The sequence below is a fragment of the Zonotrichia albicollis genome, chromosome 19, assembly GCF_047830755.1.
Source record: "Zonotrichia albicollis isolate bZonAlb1 chromosome 19, bZonAlb1.hap1, whole genome shotgun sequence".
Classification (NCBI taxonomy): Eukaryota; Metazoa; Chordata; class Aves; order Passeriformes; family Passerellidae; genus Zonotrichia; species Zonotrichia albicollis.
The window spans coordinates 7,124,521-7,144,427 of NC_133837.1; the positions used below are offsets into that span (position 1 = coordinate 7,124,521).

The 19,907-nt window shown below is 43.8% G+C and overlaps 1 protein-coding gene across 1 annotated transcript; it reads right to left on the bottom strand.

Annotated features, from left to right (window-relative positions):
* Positions 1-4,182: 4,182 nt before the first annotated feature.
* On the bottom strand, positions 4,183-19,564 carry LOC106629917 (myosin-1B-like). Its single transcript, XM_074555190.1, has 39 exons — positions 19,521-19,564; positions 18,362-18,599; positions 18,131-18,274; positions 17,883-18,039; positions 17,267-17,294; positions 17,054-17,168; positions 16,882-16,974; positions 16,720-16,783; positions 16,537-16,635; positions 16,328-16,431; positions 16,103-16,241; positions 15,638-15,756; positions 15,397-15,546; positions 14,667-14,837; positions 14,118-14,424; positions 13,864-13,946; positions 13,360-13,447; positions 13,157-13,274; positions 12,353-12,476; positions 12,133-12,269; positions 11,773-12,028; positions 10,593-10,835; positions 10,310-10,486; positions 10,079-10,224; positions 9,901-9,991; positions 9,423-9,812; positions 9,181-9,307; positions 8,826-8,944; positions 8,381-8,577; positions 7,832-8,015; positions 7,580-7,745; positions 7,282-7,406; positions 6,790-7,098; positions 6,445-6,648; positions 5,659-5,784; positions 5,394-5,564; positions 5,198-5,302; positions 4,960-5,055; positions 4,183-4,455 (listed from the first exon to the last, which is right to left on the bottom strand). The coding sequence occupies exons 2-39, from the start codon at positions 18,563-18,565 to the stop codon at positions 4,303-4,305; spliced, it is 5,829 nt and encodes a 1,942-aa protein (XP_074411291.1). The 5' UTR covers positions 18,566-18,599; positions 19,521-19,564; the 3' UTR covers positions 4,183-4,302.
* Between the last annotated feature and the right edge of the window lie 343 nt (positions 19,565-19,907).

Consider the following 19,907-nt stretch of genomic DNA (forward strand, 5'->3'; position numbering starts at 1 on the left):
TTTGCGGATTGGAAGAGGAACAGTGTTAAGAAACAGAATAAGTAACTTTCTTCTTACTGCTGCACCACAGACAACATTTATAGACTGAAAACAAATGGATGGTTGGAAAGCACACTGAAAATCCCAGCTGACACTGGCAGACCCTCATTGAACGAGTGTGAGCATCCGTAGGAATGCACTGGAACTTGTGGAATGCAGAGCAAGTTTCCCTTCATTCCCAACCTCCCTAGTCCCAAGCCCTGAAACTCTTACCTTAGAGATTTCTGAGAAAGGACAAGACACACAGATCCCAGTGTACTTTTATAGGATCTGATCTGCATATGTAGCCACCACCTCCTCTTTCTTAGGTCAAAACATTTCTGGCAATCTTAACTCCTAACAGAATTGCGATTCAGATTAGAAGTGAATGGATATAATTAGACATAACAGGTCTGTGAATCAATGTCCTATAAATAATTTGACAAGAAAGCATGAGAAGGGGGGGGAAGTGGGAGGGTGTGCTAAAGGAGATGAAAGGGGCTTCATTGGCTCTGTAATCCATCAGATGCTGACTCGCACAGAAAAAGTGAAGAGTAAGAGGCAGTGTGTCTCGTAGGAAACATGTAGGGATGGAGAGAAGTCACAGGCTCCTGCCTGCTGCAAGCACTTGGAGTCCTCAGAGTGGAAAAGCAGGAGGGGTCCTACTGAGAGGCAGGGATTCTGCTAGAGGAAGAAAATTCCAGTACAGGAGGAAGCCCCTGAAAAGGGACAGAAGTGGCAGAAGTGAGAATCAGGAGAAGATAAGAATGACCAAGGACTAGAACGGAGCAAAGCCAAAGCAAGTGAAGGGGGGAAGAATAAGTCTGAATGTAGTGATAAGGAAGAATATTTGAATTAAGAAGAGGAAGTCCCTGGAGCTGTTAAAAAAAGACAATGTGGCACTCAGTTCTATGGTTTAGTTGATAAGGTGGTGTTAGGTCAGGTTGTATTCAATGATCCCAAAGGAGAGGTCTTTTCCAACATAGCTGATTCTGTGATTCTGTGAAATAAATCAGGATGTGATTCCAGTGGGATAACATCAAGCCACCATGGACAAAAGAAGCAATAAAAGAGCGGAACTAGTTTAGCCTAAAGGTAAAAGCTTCAAAGCCCAAGGTCATCAAGTTAAATCCAGACAAAAAGCACAGGAATCAAATTCTTGTTTTTGGAGCTGAAGGTTTTCAAAGATCATGTGAACATCACTATGGAAGTGTTGTACTGAACTTAAGACATATGCCCCATTGGAATCAGGAGAGACAGCTGCTATCTCAACATAGGGTAGTCATTCAGCATTACTTTTGCAAGATAAGTGTGCCAGGAAAGATTTAATAAACTCATCCTCTAAACTAGAGTCAGTCATACCCTATGCTGCTCTGGAAGACAGGCAATTATTTTAAGAGAGATTTGAACCTCATGATAGTTTGTGTAAAAAACCAATCTACTGTTCTGATGTCTGGGATATTCCTCACCCAGATTAAGAGGGGTCATGTTCTATGTTCACAAGGATCAGAGTGGTGAAGAGAGCACTGGAACCATTCACTTTACTGAGAAGCAATTTCCTTCCCATGCAACAGATCTGGATTTTTTCAGAGTTTGCGCGGGGGGGGGGGGGGGTGGTTTTGGGTTGCTATTTTTTCAGTGTGGTGTTTTTGGCTGGTTGGTTTGCTGGGTTTTTTTGTTTGTATTTTGGGGGTTTTGTTTGATTGGTTTTTGTTAGTTTCTTTTCATGTATTGGTCTTCACTTTCCAAACCACAGTTCCCACCACAAACAAGGAAATCTGAAGTGAGTCACATCTTAGCAGCTTCACCTGCCCCACAGCATATTGCCTCCCCAATTACTGTACCAGTTGTGCTCTTGTCTCTCTTAGCATCTCCTACTCAGAGGTCTGGATAAGAAAGTGAGGTAATTCCTTCCTCCTCTTCTCTCAGCTGTCTGTGTCTCTGTGATGGCACTGTAATCCTGGGTGTGGGAAGGAGATTGACAGACATCAGTTTCATGTTTGGAGTAAATTGCTTGAATAGGCCTGGCTTTTGCAATAAACAGATTCCTTTTGCACCTGCCTGGAAGGTCCATAATGCTCTGCATAGTTACAATTCAAGGCCCTGGTGCAGGCTTCCCGTCTCTCCTGTTGTACCCAATCAGTGTCTTGCTCCCACTATTCCCCTCCCTGCCTCCCACAGCTCCCCTCCCATGCCCTGCTTTTGCAGCAGAAGGAGCTGGATGTAGGTAAGCAACCACATGGGGAAATACAAATAGTAATAATAATAATCCTATTATTATTGTTATTAGTATTGTTATTAGTATTAGTATTATTAGTATTATTAGTATTATTAGTATTATTAGTATCTGCATTAGCAGAACAAAGTTCTCCCTCCTGTGCTGTGTTGGCAGAGGCCCCTTTGGTTCCTGCAGCTCCTGAAGCTGGCTCCAGGAGCATTTCCACCTGTTTTGTGGCATTTGTGGTGGGCAGGAGTGTTGTGGGGCCCCACCTCCAGCCAAGATCTGTCCACACAAGGGTTCTGGCACAGCAAAAAACTATGGATGGAGGAGAAATGCAACGTGCTAGAAGAGTGGAAGAGAGCTTTTTGTAGCCCAGCTCAAGCGCAGTTCCCTCGTTCGCCCTGCCACCCTTTCTGAAACACAGTGGGAACAAACCAGATGTGTTAGTGGAGGTCTCTGATGAGCCCTTAGAAGAGCAGGGCACTTAGAATCACACTGACACATCCTGTGCTGGGCCATGCAGCTGGGCAGTGTTTGACATCCCCAGAGTCACAGGGAAGACAGGTCCTGCTCATACAGAGTGTGCAGCAGCAGCCCAAAGAGTTCGGGGGAGCATCAAAAACCCCAGAGATAGTGGTGGATCCTAAACTGTCATTTCTACAATGGATGGAGTAGTGTCCCTTCCCAGCTCCAGCTGTCATCTGCTGCTCAAATGTTGTTTTCATATTTAATTATGAATGTTTATAATATTAAAGCAGTGGTTTTACTGCACTTGTAGACTGGGTAAAGATTAGAAAGGATATCCAAAAGGGACATATGAAGGTCAGTTGGAACTGACAGTTCTGGTGGGATGCCCAAAGATGTTTAGGACTGGCTTTAAATAAACAGCAAGTTTGAGAGAGCTGCTAAAGCTTGACACAAAATACCAACCATGTCAGTATCCCACTCTGTGTCTGGCAAAAACAAGCAGGAGATCCTATCCAGCTTTGCTTCTAATTTACCAGACCCTTAGACACATTTAATGTGTTCCTAAACTATCTAATTTACTTACCTATCTGTAAAGTGTGCTCAATATTTAGATACCTTACCCAACCAATGTTTTACTTTATCTTACATTTCCAATCAGCATATAAATGTTGACTGTCTAGTTGAGCTCAATGCAAAATACAGTATTGTGGGCTAATAATCAATTCTTAGGAAAATGAGCTGGCACAGTATGTTGACAATGACAATAAACTGACAGAACAGTTAGATAGGTTGTGGACAGAGCAGAAGGGTTGAATCTAGAAAGGCAGTGGAAGGTTTTATTGAAATTATAAATAGAGTCCTCAGTCCTAGCTATTCTTTCTTTTCTTATAATGTTTTAAATGTGGATTCTTCTCACTCATCCTTCATGTGAATGGATATAATTTTGTGCTATGCATGAAATAGAATTACTTCAGAGAAAAGGAGTGGGGATATCTCTACATGCCACTTCCTCACCATGTTGGTTTGACTGCTTGTCACTATTTTGAATTAAATTTGGGTTTCCCATACTTTTAATCTTAATGAAAAATCCAATATTTTTCAATAAATAAAAATTATATATATGTGTAGCTATATATAAATTTATATATATATGTGTGTGTGTGTGTGTGTGTGTGTGCGCGCATGCTAAATGTTTCAGGAATCTTTGCTCCTGCTATTTTACTTTTTTTCCTAAGAAGATGAAAATCACTTGAAACAATGTAGTCTTAGTCCATAAAAAAAAAATGCATACTTCTCATTGCAAGAGAAAAAAAAATGCATATAATTATTACCATTCTTCATGTATTTTTTAAAATGCAAATGTAAAAATGCTTTGCTGTTTGATATAATTTTGAATGTGAAGATGAACTGTGTACATGTACTTCAAAAGTAATGAATACTAGAATAAATGAATAAATGAAACATCATAGTCACTGTTCATTTGCAAGGGTCTCTATTCTCTTTATTACCTAGACATAAATGATAATTACTAAAGAACGCAACACAGAGGTTTACACTTTATGCATGCCTCAGGTCACTTTTTAATCTTGGGAACTTCATTCCTCTTCTTCTACCTTCTTATGAATCTCGCGGCTCTTGGCTCGGAGCTTGTTGACCTGTGACTCTGCAATGTCAGCCCGCTCCTCGGCCTCCTCCAGCTCGTGCTGGATCTTGCGGAACTTGGACAGGTTCACATTGGACAGCTCCTCCTGAGTGAGGAGAGGGAGTTGGGAAAACAACAGGCAGCGTGTTGGATGTTTATTACCATAAAACTGGGTCAGCAAAAATTCAAAACGAAAGCTGGGCTAGCAGAGCAGATTCAGAACCAAGATGGAAGCTGCTCAGGGTGTTATGGGTGTCAGAAGAGAAAAGAATATTGGAATGTCAAAAAGATATTACACACAGCATGGTCTATTCAGAGTTCCTGTATTAGTCCTGAATATACAGACTGACCGTACTGTTTCTGGCATTCAGGACAAGGCAGAAGCAAAGAAATAGCTGGGAAATGAGGCCTACAGCAAAACATATAGGCCTGGTGAAGTGTACTTCCTCCCATACCCGGCAAGTCTTATTCTCACAATCCCCATTGTATCAAAATATCATCATTTTACATCAAAACAGTCAAGGTTTCAAAAAGCTGTGCAAAGAAAAACATGGCTAGAGAATTCCAGCTCCACCAGAAGAAAGTCTGGTTTGGAAAAATGGGTACTTACAGCCTCCTCAGCTTGTCTCTTGTAGGATTTCACTTTCATTTGCAGCTTGTCCACCAGATCCTGCAGCCTCAGCACATTCTTCCTGTCTTCCTCAGACTAAAGCAGTTGGTGAACAGATTAGAGAGTCAATTCTTGGTTCTGCATCATGTGAGGTTAAGAATTGCCCTTGGGGATGGTTTGGGCAAAATGTGACTCACTGTGAGAAAGCCCAGTGAGAGCAGGAGAGCTCCTGCCTTACCTGGTAGGTGAGTTCCTTCACCCTGCGCTCGTACTTGCGCACGCCCTTCACGGCTTCAGCGCTGCGCTTCTGCTCAGCATCAACCTCCCCTTCCAGCTCCCGCACCTGCAAGGACAAGCCCAGCCCTGCAGCTGCCCTGCCAATGTCTCTCCAAGGAGGGACACGCTCACTCAGGCACAGCCCCAGCCCTACACACCCTGGCCTCCAGCTTCTGGATCTGCTTCTTCCCTCCCTTCAGTGCCAGCTGCTCGGCCTCTTCCAGACGGTGCTGCAGGTCCTTCACTGTCTGGTCCAGGTTCTTCTTCATCCTCTCCAGGTGGGCACTGGTGTCCTGCTCCTTCTTCAGCTCTTCTGCCATCATGGCTGCCTGATCAGAACAAATTGTCAAAGCCATTTTGGGGCTGGAGATATTTTGGGGAGAGTGCATTCACCATAATCAATGCCAGGAGTGCCCAACTCACATCTGTGATGGCCTTCTTGGCCTTCTCCTCAGCATTGCGGGCCTCCTGGATGGTATCCTCCATTTCACCCTGGATCTGGGAAATGTCTGTTTCCAGCTTCTTCTTGGTGTTGATCAAACTGGTGTTCTGTTGAAGAGCATGAACATGATTTTTTTTTTGTTAGCTTGCAGTAACATATCAAGTACAGCGTAAGTATTTCTTTTTAATGTAGATTGTGCCATCAGGTCACATTGGATTCCAAGAGAACTACTGTTGTAGCTATTAATTTCTCAGGTATGATGTGCTTTGGTATTTCGTGAGCATCCTTTAAGAAGTCTTTTCTCAGACAACAAAGAAGGAATTTACACTGAAAAATGAAAAAAAATGTTTTCCTTACCATTTTCACTCTAGTGACCATAAAACTTTGAGATGGTTCTACAGAATACTTATAGTGACATTGTTAAATTACATTAATGACAGAGTTATGTAGTCCAATTTTGTTCATGATCAGCCTACATTTGCCTTTAAAGTCCCAAATGGAAATTTGAAATGTGTTGAACTCAAGTAAAAGAGTAAGAACCTCACAAACTTCTCTGGATTTATTAAGGCATCTATACTGTAGTTTACTTGGAATTCATATTCTATCAACATCTGAAAAAAAATCTTGATATTAGCTATCATCTATTACTTCTTATTTACTGTGAAAGATCCTGCATTTAACAAAATGCTGTTACAACTCTTCCAGTCGTAAGTTCATTTATATGTATGGAGCAATACTATAAATATTAACTATGCTTATTAACTGACCTGACTATGGAGAAGCTGAACTCTCTCACTGGCATCCAGAAGCTCTTGCTCAGCCAACTTCCTCGACCGCTCCGTCTGCTCCAGGGCTGCCCGGAGCTCCTCAACTTCAGCCTGCAGCAGGTTTGCTCTGCGCTCCACCATGGCCACCTGCTCCTTCAGGTCATCCTGTGCTCTCACAGCATCATCCAGGTGCAGCTGGGTGTCCTGGAAAGAGAGATACAACAGACTGGGAGGTGTGTGCTTTCTATTTTTGTATTTCATGTTTTCCCATCAACTTAGAACTGAAAGACTTGTAACAGAGGAAAAAAATTTAGCTCTGTCAAAAATCAGCACATTGTGCCATACCTTCAGCACTGCCTGGGTGTTTCTCAGGTTCTTCTGTGCCTCTGCAGCCTGGCGGTTGGCATGGCTCAGCTGGATCTCCATTTCATTCAGGTCTCCCTCCATTTTCTTCTTCAGCCTCAGGGCTTCATTCCTGCTCCTGATCTCAGCATCCAGGGTGCTCTGCATCGAGTCCACAACTCGTAGGTGATTTCTCTTCATCTGGTCAATTTCCTCATCTTTCTCGGCTATCTTCCTGTCAATCTCAGACTTCACTTGGTTGAGCTCAAGCTGCAGGCGCAGGATCTTCCCCTCCTCATGTTCCAGGGAGGCCTGGACAAGTGGACACAAGCATTGATAACATTGATGAAAGTTCTTCTTACATTCTAGGGAATTGCAAAATATTTTGTGAGATCTCAGCTGTCTGCACTCCCCAGAAAGAAGAGAGGCCAACCAGGCCTTGCTAGCCCAATCTCCTCATTTCTTTCCTGCAGACACCAGTGTACAGTCATGTACCTCAGCTTCCTCCAGGGAGGCTTGCAGTTCAGATTTCTCCTGCTCAATCTGCTTCTTCACTTTCTCCAGCTCATGAACTGCCTTTCCTCCCTCCGCAATCTGCTCCGTGAGGTCGGAAATCTCCTCTGCAAGTAAAGGAGAAAAGTGCCATGGTCAGGCAGTGAGCTGAATGGAGAAAGGCTCTGGCCTACCAAGGTGCCAGGCAAGATCTTATCCCTGCAGGCCCAGGGCTGTTAAGCCTGGCAGATAGACAAGCTTGTGAGAAAGGCCAGGGAGGAGCAGAGGGCCAGGGACTTACGCTGCAGGTTCTTGTTCTCCCGCTTCATTGTTTCCAGGTGGTCCAAGGACTCCTCATAGGCATTCTTCATCTTGAACAGCTCCGTGCTCAGAGAGCGCGACTCCTTCTGCGAGGCCTCCAGCTCAGCCTGCGTTTCCTCATACTTCTGCTTCCATTCTGCCAGAATCTGAAGAGAAATGGGGGGTGAGTAGGGCTGTGACCATCATAGGGCCCTGCTCTGGCCAGGAGTGCTGGTGCTGGAGGCCAAAAGACCTTGTCAAAGTTCTTCTGCTTCTTATCCAGAGCAGCACAGGCAGCATTGGATCTCTCCACATCAATCATCAGGTCCTCCACTTCATTCTGCAGCCTCTGCTTTGTCTTTTCCAGGGAGGCACATTTGGAATTGACAGCCTCAACATGCTCCTCTGCATCCTGCAGGCGCTGGGCCAGCTTCTTCCTGGAAAGCAGTAATCATAAGTAAGACTGTGGCATGAAGCAGCACATTTTTCAGAAGACTAAACATAGCCTCTTGATATTGTGTGATCCACATTCACAGAGAGGTGTAAGACTTCTCCCAGACAGCCACTGTATTTCCATGTCTGAATTCAGGAACAATCTTGCAGCAATTCCCTCTCTGCAGGCCTCTCTCTGCTTTTCTGGATCTTTCTGCTTTTCCCCAATGTGTCCCTGCTTTCTGTCATATTTTGTCTCTTTGTGACAGCACTCAAAGCAGAACACTGATTTCTTCCTGACAATGCCATGGTGGGCTCCTCAAATTTCTGTCCTTACTCTCTGCCAGTGTTCTCCACATTCCCTACATACTTGGCCTCCTCGAGCTCCTCTGTGCGCTGAATTGCGTCCGTCTCGTATTTGGTTCTCCACTGGGCCACTTCACCATTTGCCTTGGACAGGGCTCGCTGCAGCTCTGCCTTGGCCTCCTGCTCCTCCTCATATTGTTCCCGGAGCAAGTCACAGTCATGGCGAGCGGACTGCAGGCCATGGGCAAGGGCGTTCTTGGCCTTGGTGAGAAGAAAAAACAGAGGGAAAATGAATGGAAATATCTTGGGAAATCTTAATGAGAAGATCTTAGAAAGACCTTTGATGGGTAAGATGTGTGAATTTGCAAAATAATTAACATATAGACTGCAAGAAAAGAGAAGCAAGGCTTCGATGGGAAAGCTTGCACTCTGTTATCTAAGGGGTAATTTTTGTCCCTTTCATTGTTTTGATTAACTGATTTAATATATTTAGGAAAAAGCCTTCTCACCTTTATCTCTTCCTCCAGATGCCTCTTGAGTTCCTCAATCTGCTGGGTGAAAGCCTGTTTGCCTCTTGACAGCTGAGAAACCAAAGCATCCTTCTCTTCCACTTGACGTGAATATTCACCTGAGAAAATTTGCAGATACACAACAGTTTTAAGGCCATTGATAGTGACACTGTAAACATTTGGAGATGTAAAACCAGATAGTTTTCCGTCCCTGCTGAAACTTATGATCCCATTTCAAGCACTTCACAGTAGATGTGCTACAAAGTGTGCTGAAAAAACCACATGCCCAGAAGAGTAATTTTTGCAATAACTCTGTTACATTATGGATCTTCATATGTAGATGAGTGGGTCTCACCTGACTCTGTCTGCAGACGAGCTCTTTGAGCATTGAGGTCATTGATCATGCGCTGATGCTCCTCTTCCTTGGACTTAATCTCACTCAGCTGATCTTCCAGAGTGCGGCACATCTTCTCCAGGTTGGCCTGTGTTTTAGAATATGGAAAACGATGCATTAATAATCCACACTTAAAAGAAAGCAAGGAGCAAGGGTTGTGCTGTATTCCACTGGGTCAATGAACCAATAAAATAATTCTGTACCTTGGCTTTGGAAACAGACTCCATGTTGCTGGCCAAGTCATCAATCTCCATCTTCAGCTCACTCTTCTCCTTCTCCAGCTTCTGCTTCACACGTTGCAGGTTGTCGATCTGCTCGCCCAGCTCAGCTGTGCTGTCCGCGTGCTTCTTGCGCAGGGCGGCAGCCGTGGCTTCGTGCTGCAGCGTGGCCTCTTCCAGGTCACGGCGCATCTTCTGGAACTCTGCCTCACGCTTCTTGTTCATATCAATTTGAGCGGCTGTGGCCCCTCCTGCTTCTTCCAGGCGCTCGCTGATCTCCTCCAGCTCCCTGGACAGGTCAGCGCGATGCTTCTCCGCTTTAGCGCGAGAGGTTCGCTCTGCCTCAATCTCCTCCTCCAGCTCCTCAATGCGGGCCTGCAGAACAGCAGGGACCCTTCACAGCCATGCCCTCCTCCTGCCTGAGCTGAGCCTGAGCAAGGCAGGGCAAGGCACAGAGACTTGCCTGCAGCTCCTTGATCTTCTTCTGAAGTTGCATGCCCAGGGCTTGTTCATCCTCGGTTTTACTCTGGATCTGGCTGATTTCAAAGTCTTTCCTTTGGGACAAGTGAACCGTGTTAGAGCACAAAGAAACAAGACAAGTGCTGCAGCCCAGCACTCACGGGCCCCAGAGCCACACTTACTTCTTCAGTTTCTCATCCAGCTGCTGCTTGTCATTCTCCAAATCCATGATGCTGTCCTGGGCCAGCTTCAGGTCTCCTTCCAGTTTCCTCTTCGCTCTCTCCAGGTCCATGCGCAGTTTCTTCTCTTGCTCCAGGGACCCTTCCAGCTAAATACAACAAGACCATCAGGGCTCTGCCAGACAGCTTGTACTCCATACCTGCCCTCTTCCTGCTCTATGTCTGTGTGCTTACATCATCCACTTGCTGTTCCAGCTTGGTCTTGGATTTGGTCAGAGTATTGACTTTGTCTTCCTCTGCCTGCAGGTCATCCAGGGTCTGCTGATGTGCCTCTTGGAGGGCTTTCTTCTCCTTTGTCAGCTTGGCAATTGTCTCGTCCAGACCTGCCATCTCCTCAGTCAGGTTTTTCACCTTTGAGAAGAAGGGAGCAAATATATATAAAGGAAGCAGCTATAGATGTCCTGCAATGGCACACAATCCATTTTCTGGAGTGCGAGTGCCAGGTTCTACCTCATACCTTGTTTTCGGTGGCATGTTTTTCCTTCTCCACCTTGGCCAGTGTTAGCTCAAGGTCATCAATGTCTTTCTTCAGCTCTGAACATTCATCCTCCAGCTTCCTCTTCTTGGCTGTCAACTCAGCATTAATTTCTTCTTCATCCTCTGCCCTTTCAGTCACTTCCTTAATTTTGGCTTCCAGCTGGATTTTGGTTTTGATCAGCTGGTCGCACCTTTCCTCTGCATCGGCCAAAGCATCTGCTTCCTAGTAGAGGAATGTTCATTTGTTTAATAATCACAACTGTTTGCAAAATGTGAATAGAGAAATGGTATTTTTCACTGAGAAAAAGAAACATGGAAGTATTCTTTTTTTTTCTTCTAGGAAGTTGGTTTTTGCATAGACTCTTTTAAATCAGAGTAGGGTTTCATTCTATTTCATTTTGTTGCTCTGATCCATTATTCCCTCCTATGTTCTTATGGATAATATGATAAAATCGAGTAGTACTTTTATTTTCAAGAGTTTTAATTTTTTTCTCTGAAAGTTAAATACTGTATATAAATGTGTGTGACTTTTTTTTTTCTTTATTTTTTCATAAGCTTTTCTTGACAAGACTGACTTTAAATTAATTGTCTCTGAGTGAGATAGGTTCATATATAGCCTAGGTGGAATCAGAGGTTTCAATTTGAACCTGAGTTTTTTTTTTTAATCTGTGTAGCAAACATCTAAATTCACAAGATAATCTGTAAATATTGACCAATCCCCTGATCTCCCAATGGACTTAGGAGGTACATATAGGGTTCGGACAGAATGCAGAGGGTTTTTGTGTCGTCCTAGAAAAGTGATTGCAGAAAGACAAGTGACATAAAATGTATCATAAAAAATGGCATAGAGGTCTTTGGGCAACTGACTGAAACCATAGAAAGTTGTCAAATTAATTGTTCCACAGACTGCTAACTGTAAATTCTAAATCTCCAGTGACTACACTGGATGTTGTATTGCATGCCTGGAGAAACAGCCCCATGCGCATACATGCTTCAAAAGCCATTCCCAAGCTAGAACCTCCTATTATAATAGTGACGCTGAACGGTCTGAACTCTATCTTCCATTATTCATATTAAAATATTTTCTCAGACAATTTTTTGTGTAACATGAGAGTTGTATGCTGTGAGAGTACCCGGAAAAATACACTAACGATACTTACAGATTGCACTTGGAGCTGCAGGTCATTCTTCTCCTGCATTAGAGAGGCCATTTTCTCCTCCAGTTCCTTCCGCTTTGCCTCAGACTTTGCAAGCTCCTCCTTGGTTTTCTCAAACTCTCCCTTCATGTTGGCCATCTCCTTCTCAGACTCTGCACTCTTCAGCAATGGCTTGATCTTGAAGAACAGCTTCATCCATGGCCAGTGTTTGACATTCATGAATGAGCGAACATTGTACTGGATGCAGAAGATGGACTCTCTGAGGCAAAATTAAAATGTACAATTAATATTCTCAGTCTGATGAGTGTCAATACTTCGCTCCCAAGCAGAATGACACTTCAAGTGAAGAAGCGGAAGGTGTACCTGCGCTCCACCATTCTGCGGTATTCCACCCTCATCAGGAAGCCCCTGCACCTGGCCTGGGTGCGGGTGATGAGCTCTGCCAGCTTCTCATCCCTCATCTCCTCCAGGAGCCCCAGCAGCCCAGCTTTGAAGAACACCTTGAGAGAGGGAATATTGCAGCACATCACTGTCAGATGGAGAGAGCAAAGCCCAGGCAGGCAGTGAATGGGGGAGTTTGTACCTTGGTGTGTCCAAATTTGTACTGGGTGTGATCCACATCGATTGACCCAAGGAGCTTCTCAGAAGCCTTCTTGCTATCGATGAACTGTCCCTCAGGGATGGCACTGGCGTTAAGCACCTTGTATCTGTGGAATTGGAGGAAATAGAAAATAAGAGAATGTCCAGTAATAAGAGCATTCTGTTTAGTGAAACTAAGAGCAGTGTTTGCAGCAGAACCAGGCTGAGGAAATTGGAATTTCATCCCTTGTTTAGAGATACCATTCTTATGAAGTCTTAACCTGGTAACAAAATTTAAGGAAACTTTTCCAGTCTTTAGGTCACCAGCCACAATGAAGAAGACATTGATTTCCAGTGAGTTCAATCCTTATCCTTTTACTGAAACTATTCTCTAGAAAATTGCTTGAGAGAATCATTGCCACTTTCCTATACCCTCTGTACTGGAGAAAAACCACTTCCCCTGGAACTTGCAACTGATGCAATGGCCAAGGAACTCATGGTTTGTAATTTTTACCTGAGTACCTTTTGCTATCAATCCCAACCTACATTTTGTAATATTGTAATCGCTGGCTCTTGCCGCTCTGCTGTGCTTCCATACTCAGATGCCCCTGCAGTCAGTGAGGAGACCTGACACTCTTCATTTCTCAACAATTTTTCTTTTCTAAGCGATATATGGTGCCTTTTGTTATGCACCTCAAAATTTCCTTTTCTTCTAATTATAGCCAGAAAGAGCTAGTGTTAAAAAATATCCCCCAGTGATAAAATAGTTGGCAGGAAAGACAGAATGGAAATCAAAAGGGAAACTGACCTCTGCTTGAAATCAGCATAGAGGATTCTGCTGGGGAACCCTTTCCTGCAGATCCTGATCCCTTCCAGCACGCCGTTACAGCGCAGCTGGTGCAGCACCAGCTCATGCTCCATGGCACCTAAGCAACAAGACAATTATTTGTTAATTCATAATAAAACATAGATAATAATAGGAGCATCACAATGTTTTTTATTTCTGCTTACCAGGTGTTTTAGACTCGTTGGGGATGATGCAGCGCACAAAATGTGGATGGGTGCTCCGCAGATTGGTCATCAGCTTGTTCAGATTCTCCTGTGGGTTCATGAAAAAAGGTTTTCAGTAAACACATATTACCTCCTCAGTTACTCTTTTAGATGTGAGAAAAGTCTTGTAAAACATTAACAGATTTGTAATTCCTAACTATAGCCATTTTTAATGTGAGTTTTCTTCCATCTTATACTCTTCAGCAGGAGAGAAAGCAAAAAAACCTTGCAATGTGCTTTAACGATACTGGGGAATATATCTATGCCTTCCTCAGCTGGCCTCAGCTGACTTGATGTCAGCTCATTTATGAATAACTAAATAATTATTCTTGATACAGAAAAATGAAAACACCTGCAGTTGAATGGCCTTATTGCAGCTAGAGTGTGGATTTACGATCTTCAACTCATAACAAACAAAAAAAAACAAACCAGGAAAGAAGCAGAGAGAATGACTTTGGTACTCACCCTGAAAAGAGCTGAGACAGTCTGGAAAGAAGAACCCTTCTTCTTGCCTCCCTTCTTGCCACCACCACCACCTCCACTAGCCTCTGAAGAACACAAAAAAAAAAAAAAAGATGGTTTTACAACTTGTAAAGACCAAGTTTTTCATATATACCAGTCATGATAGGAATGGAACAAGGAAAAGAGCAATAGCTGATGTTCATGGCTCTGGTAGAGTCAATAAATGAACATGGAAATACGAATTTCAGAGAACTGACCTGCCTCTCCTCCAGCAGAGGCAAAGAGTAAGGCCAGGGTCTTCAGGGATGACTTCTGATACAGCCCCACAACAGTTTCATTCAGAGGGTCCTTGTTCTTGTCAAGCCACCCAGAGATGTTGTAATCCACTGTGCCAGCATAGTGCACCAGGGAGAAGTGGGCCTCAGCCTTGCCTTTGCCTGGCTTGGGCTTCTGGAAGTTGTTGGATTTGCCCAGGTGCTGGTCATAGAGCTTGTTCTTGAAAGAGGTGTCAGTTGCCTTGGGGAACATGCACTCCTCTTCCAGGATGGAGAAAATGCCCATGGGCTGGGAGAAATCACAAGGAAGGTGGGAGGACAAAGTGAAAAGGTAGAAAGACTCAGAGATGAAAAAACTTCCTGAGTGGGACAATATTGCTGCTCTCAGGGATTGTTCTGTTCAGCAAATCGTAAAATGATAAAAATTGATGTGTCTGCAGTATGATATTTACCATTTCAAGCAGCATTTAGAAATAGATATAAAATGAATGCATTTCTGAAAATACCTGACATTGTGAAGTACAGAAATACCTTCTCAATGAGCTCAATGCAGGCAGCCAGGTCCATGCCAAAGTCAATGAACTCCCATTCAATGCCCTCCTTCTTGTACTCCTCCTGCTCCAGCACGAACATGTGGTGGTTGAAGAACTGTTGCAGTTTCTCATTGGTGAAGTTGATGCACAGCTGCTCAAGGCTGTTGAACTGCACAATTACAAACCAAGATTATTATGAATGTAAATTAAGTAAGTTAGGGATAAAGAACAGTGCTGCCTATTTGTACCAAACACAGGAGGATCTCGAAGTGCTCCATCTTAATTGATCCAGAAGTTTGGAATTTCTGTCAGTGTTTGTCAACCTGAACTTTATCCATATATTCATTACTCTAGAAGCTTAGATTATTGTAATAACTCAGATTTTATCGGCTTTGTTATCTACTAGACTGTGCTAATTCAGTTACATGAGAGTCCACAGCACAACACATTCAAAATATTGATTTCAAATCATGTTCAAGCCTTCAGCAAAAAAAATGCACTTAGGAATTTCATTGGCATATGTACAAAACAAAAATCTATTTCCAATTAGAACCCTGTGAGAATCAGAATGCTCTACATACATTATAAATAGTAAAACCATTTATTAAAAAACTAAAACAAAAAATGAAAACAAAAACCACCAACAAATCAGCATCATTCCTTCTGATGTAATTTGTCACATAGCAATGTGATTTTAACAAGCATGTTAATAAACGCCTGTTCCTTACATCAAAGATCTCAAAGCCAGCAATGTCCAGGACACCAATGAAGTACTGCCTGGGCTGCTTTGTGTCCAGCTGTTGGTTGATACGAACAACCATCCACAGGAACATCTTCTCAAACACTGCCTTTGCCAGGGCACCCACTGAATTGTATACCTAAAATGTAGAACAGAAAGAGTGTAGTTATCATGCAGGACAAAAGAAAAAGTCCAGAGAACCTATCCACAAAACAGGGGGTTGTTGTTACCTGCTGCACAGTTTGGCCCTTGGTCACGTATTCATTCCCCACCTTGACTCGGGGGTAGCAGAGGGCCTTGAGCAGGTCTGCTGAGTTCAGACCCATCAGGTAGGCAGCCTTGTCAGCAACTGAACATCAAAACAATTGGTTGTTAAAGTAGACGTTACTATTCCTTAAAAAAATATATCAACTGGGAAATTCCAGTAAAAACCAAATTATTATTAAAGATAAAAAAAGGATAGGCAATAACGGCAGCATTCTTTGGAAGACAGTGGACCTTACAATATGCGTTATTCAAAATAATCTGATTTGGGTTCCTCCAGAGAAGTCCTCTGGCTAGGACCCACTGCTATTCTACAGTACTGGCACTGGGGAAATGCACAGGCTGAGTCAATCATTCTGACCCTCACATGCTTCCTTCAACTCAGTGAGTGTTCACTATCTCCCATGCTCTGGGATGGGTTGTACTGGTACCTTCGGTGCCATCAGGCTCTGCCTGCTCCTCTCGTTGCTTCTGCTTGAACTTCAGGTTCCCATAGTGCATGACAGCCCCTGTCAGCTTGTAGATGGCTGTTTTCTCATCTGCACTGAAGCCCAGGATGTCAATGGCACTCTGACAAAAGAGTTGTTAAGGTGAGTACCCCAGCTGTTAGAGGTCAGAGAAATGAAACTTCACATGAGAAAACTTCTGCTACTCACATCAGTGGCCATCAGCTCTTCCTGGTCATTAATGCTGGGAACTGTGATCTCACCTTGACTCACGTACAGGTAGTCATAGGGGTTGGTGGTGATCAGTAACATCTCTGAAAAGAAGAACAAAACCAAGCCAGGTCAAATGCAATTGGCACAGAAAAGAATTCAAAGTTGTTCCATGACATTTGCATGGAGGAGTTAGTGATCTTTCCTACCAATTAGCTCTGGCTTCTTGTTGGACATGATCTGATAAAAGATGTGGTAGCTCCTTTCCGCCTTGAGCTGGAAAGTGACTCTGGACTTCTCCAGCAGATCTGGCAAGGAAGGTAGGACACAGTCAAGCACAAGAAGTGGGGAAGGCTGGAGGGAAGGGGGATGAGGCCAGAAGGGTGTCTTACATGTTTCAATATCAGCAGAAGCCAGTTTGCCTGTGGCACCAAAATGGATTCTGATGAATTTACCCTGAAAGCAGCAGGAAAGTCAATTGAGATTTATTTTACCAATCTGGACAGCGAGAATATTCCAATTGGTGTTGACAGTTGTGCCAAGTAACAACTCACAAAGCGTGAGGAGTTGTCATTCCTCACGGTCTTGGCATTTCCAAAGGCCTCCAGCAGTGGGTTGGCACTGATGATTTGATCCTCAAGTGTCCCCTAGAATAGAAGTCTTCTTGTCATGATCTAGTTCATCAAGAAATTGAGTAGTTGCAGGCTTCTATCCCTGGGACCTCACCTGCATTTTGCCTGAGGTCTGCTCCTCCTTTTTCTTGTCTCCACTGGCTGCAATTGTTGCAAAGTACTGGATGACACGCTTGGTGTTCACAGTCTTCCCGGCCCCGGATTCTCCGCTGCCAAAGCCAAGAGAGAAGCAGAGGGTGCGTGGTCAGGCAGGAGGGGCCCTGGCACCAGGCAGCCCCGCAGGGACCCGCGCAGGGGGGGTACCTACGTGATCAGGATGGACTGGTTCTCACGATCTGTGAACAAGGCAGAAACAAGTAGACTTTGTAAATGAAGAACTCAGAAATACTTAAAATAATGTAAGTTATGACAAGAAAAAAAACTGCATTTTTTTCTTTGTTTACTCCTAAGTCATTTTTGCCGTTTCAATTCCTTTCAAAGCACTTGCACTCTTTCTTGAAACATATTCACAAATGTTCCTCCAAATGTCATAGGGAAGGCCCATGATATTTTTAAAATCCCTTCCAGAACAAAACATTCTGCTATTCTATAATTCTTTGCCATGGACATAGAAAACCCTTGAAGAGCCATATGCTGCTTCTCCATTTCGGTCTACAGTGTTTTCCTTCTCCTGCATACAGGAAATCATTTTAATTTTCTGCTACACAGACTGTTTTTACAGCAGCAGAGAAAGAGAGAGCAAAGACCTATGAAAAAGGAATCCTGATCATGGATAACACTTTGGAACTCAACGGCACAGAGGAAGAAAGGAATGAAAAAGGCAGAAGCAAAACTAGCCACTCTACACAATCCTATTTCATTTTTCATGAGAGGGTTTTTCAAAACAAAGAAGAACAGTTGTCCCTATGATGAGAGCCACTTACCAGTCAGCATGAACTGATAGGCGTTGTCAGAGATGGAGAAGATGTGTGGAGGGGCCTCCTGGCGCTTCTTGCCTCGGTAGGCCAACACCACCTCAGGGTTGTACACCGGCAGCCACTTGTAGGGGTTGACAGTGACGCAGAAGAGACCCGAGTAGGTCTGCAAGGAAGGGACACAGCACGTTGCCTTGCCCTGAGCCTGGCCCAGCAGCTCCTGAGGCTGCCCAGAGGAAGCTGCTGCTGCCACTTACGTAGATCATCCAGGCTGCGTAACGCTCTTTGAGGTTGTACAGCACAGCGGGTTCGTGCAGGTGGGTCATCATGGCCATGTCCTCGATTTTGTCATACTTGGGGGGGTTCATGGAGAAGATTTGATCTTCTTTCACAGTCAGGGTCTGTCAGAGGGCAGGAAGGTACATGCATGTCAGCGGAGAGCCAGAGTGAGAACAAACTGCTGTTCACAAATTTTGTATTTTACGCACCTCTCCCCCTTCAGTCTTGACAGTGACTTTGCCCGATTCCCTGCTCGTGATAGTGCTCTTCACATAGGACTCCTTTGCATGTACCACAAAGACAGATGACTTGGCATCAAAAGGTTTGTTCTGGGCCTCAATTCTCTCCTTCTCTGACTTTCGGAGGTAAGGAGCTGCCTCCCCAAAGATGGCCATCTCCGCGTCCGTAGACATGGCTGCGGTTTACCACGTGCAGCAAGGCACGGCGCTGAAATGGAGAGGCAGTTATGAGTGAAGGGGGAAATTTGGTTTTAGCAGCAACCTTAGGCTGTGCAGTGTTCTGCTGTGCCTGTTATTACAGTCTTCCTGCTTTACCTGCTCTTTACCATAGATACTTTTCATTCACTTTAATCTTAAAGAAGCTAGGTGTGTTTGATTGAGGTCAAGTTTTTTTCCTTTTTTCCAGTTTACAGTTTCAGTTAATTAGATCTCATTGTGTTTTAGAAGGCTATGTGGAAAATTAGATTGATTGGCAGATTCAGTGGTAATCAAATATGCAGCAGAAATACCAAAAATACCTGAAATACTCTATGTAAAAGCAGAAGATACTAAGAGAAGTAATCTTATAGAAAAATTATGAAAGCCCACTTATATTCCTTGTCTCATTTCAGGCCTTGTAATTTGTGCCAGTTATAGCGTTGGAGTATCATCAGGGAACAGATGTGGAGTAAGCAGAAGCAGAGGTCTGAGTTGTCTATGCAAACCTTTTTCCTCTGTAGAAAAATCAGAGTTTTGTTTTCTCCAATTGTTCTGCCTTTTCCTGTTCAAGCTCACCCTTTAATATGAACTTGTTTAGAAAAATGAAAACTTCTCAATAAAAAGTATTTGGAGGGATTTCACAAAATCTTAACTATACATGTGCTCTTCATTCACCTTTTCATTCCTGGCTTCACAGTCAATCTCCTTTTAAGAGTTCTGTGTGTAAGTGGTCAATTATTTCCCAGCAGGCTCCAAACAAATCATCCAGCACAGTTATAAAAGGAAATTTGCCCTTTTAGACAGCACAGCTCAGGTAGAATTGCACTGGTTTAGTGTGCACAGATGTAAAGGGTTATGGGAAGTGGCCTTAGAAATCAATAAAAAGGCAATCCTGGAGTCTGTTCCTATGGAGTAAGCAAATCAGTCTTACCTCTTGAATCACCAGTTGACTCTAAGCCTGGAAGCTGGTCAATACTGAAAAAGAGAAGTGACAACTTCTTTCTTATCTTTGATCAAACTCCCAGGAATAAGCCACAGGGCAAAAACGTGCCAGTGACTTCAACAGAGAGGCAACATGCCTATTGAGACAGACAGTGCTTTGAGGAAAGCAGTTCCACAGGCAGCAGGAATGCTGTGGGGTTCTGCCAGCACCCTACTGTCCCTCTTCTTACCTTTAATCCTTCCACAGAGGCAGAACAGGCTTGTCCTACCAGCACTTTTATAGGTTCTGGTTTGCACATTCAATTCCCTCCTCCTCTTTTTTAGGTCAAAAAATTTTTGGCAAAGCATTGTTTGGCAAACTTGACTGAGTGCTTGT

What these genes read in the sequence shown, in the direction of transcription:
- LOC106629917 (XM_074555190.1), bottom strand. Translation starts at nt 18,565, where the DNA reads ATGTCTACGGACGCGGAGATGGCCATCTTTGGGGAGGCAGCTCCTTAC. An exon ending in TTCTGCTGATATTGAAACAT is followed by an intron (nt 16,636 to 16,719) that starts GTAAGACACCCT and finishes CTTCCTTGCCAG; the next exon opens with ATCTGCTGGAGAAGTCCAGA. An exon ending in TGAAGGAACTCACCTACCAG is followed by an intron (nt 5,056 to 5,197) that starts GTAAGGCAGGAG and finishes CAACTGCTTTAG; the next exon opens with TCTGAGGAAGACAGGAAGAA.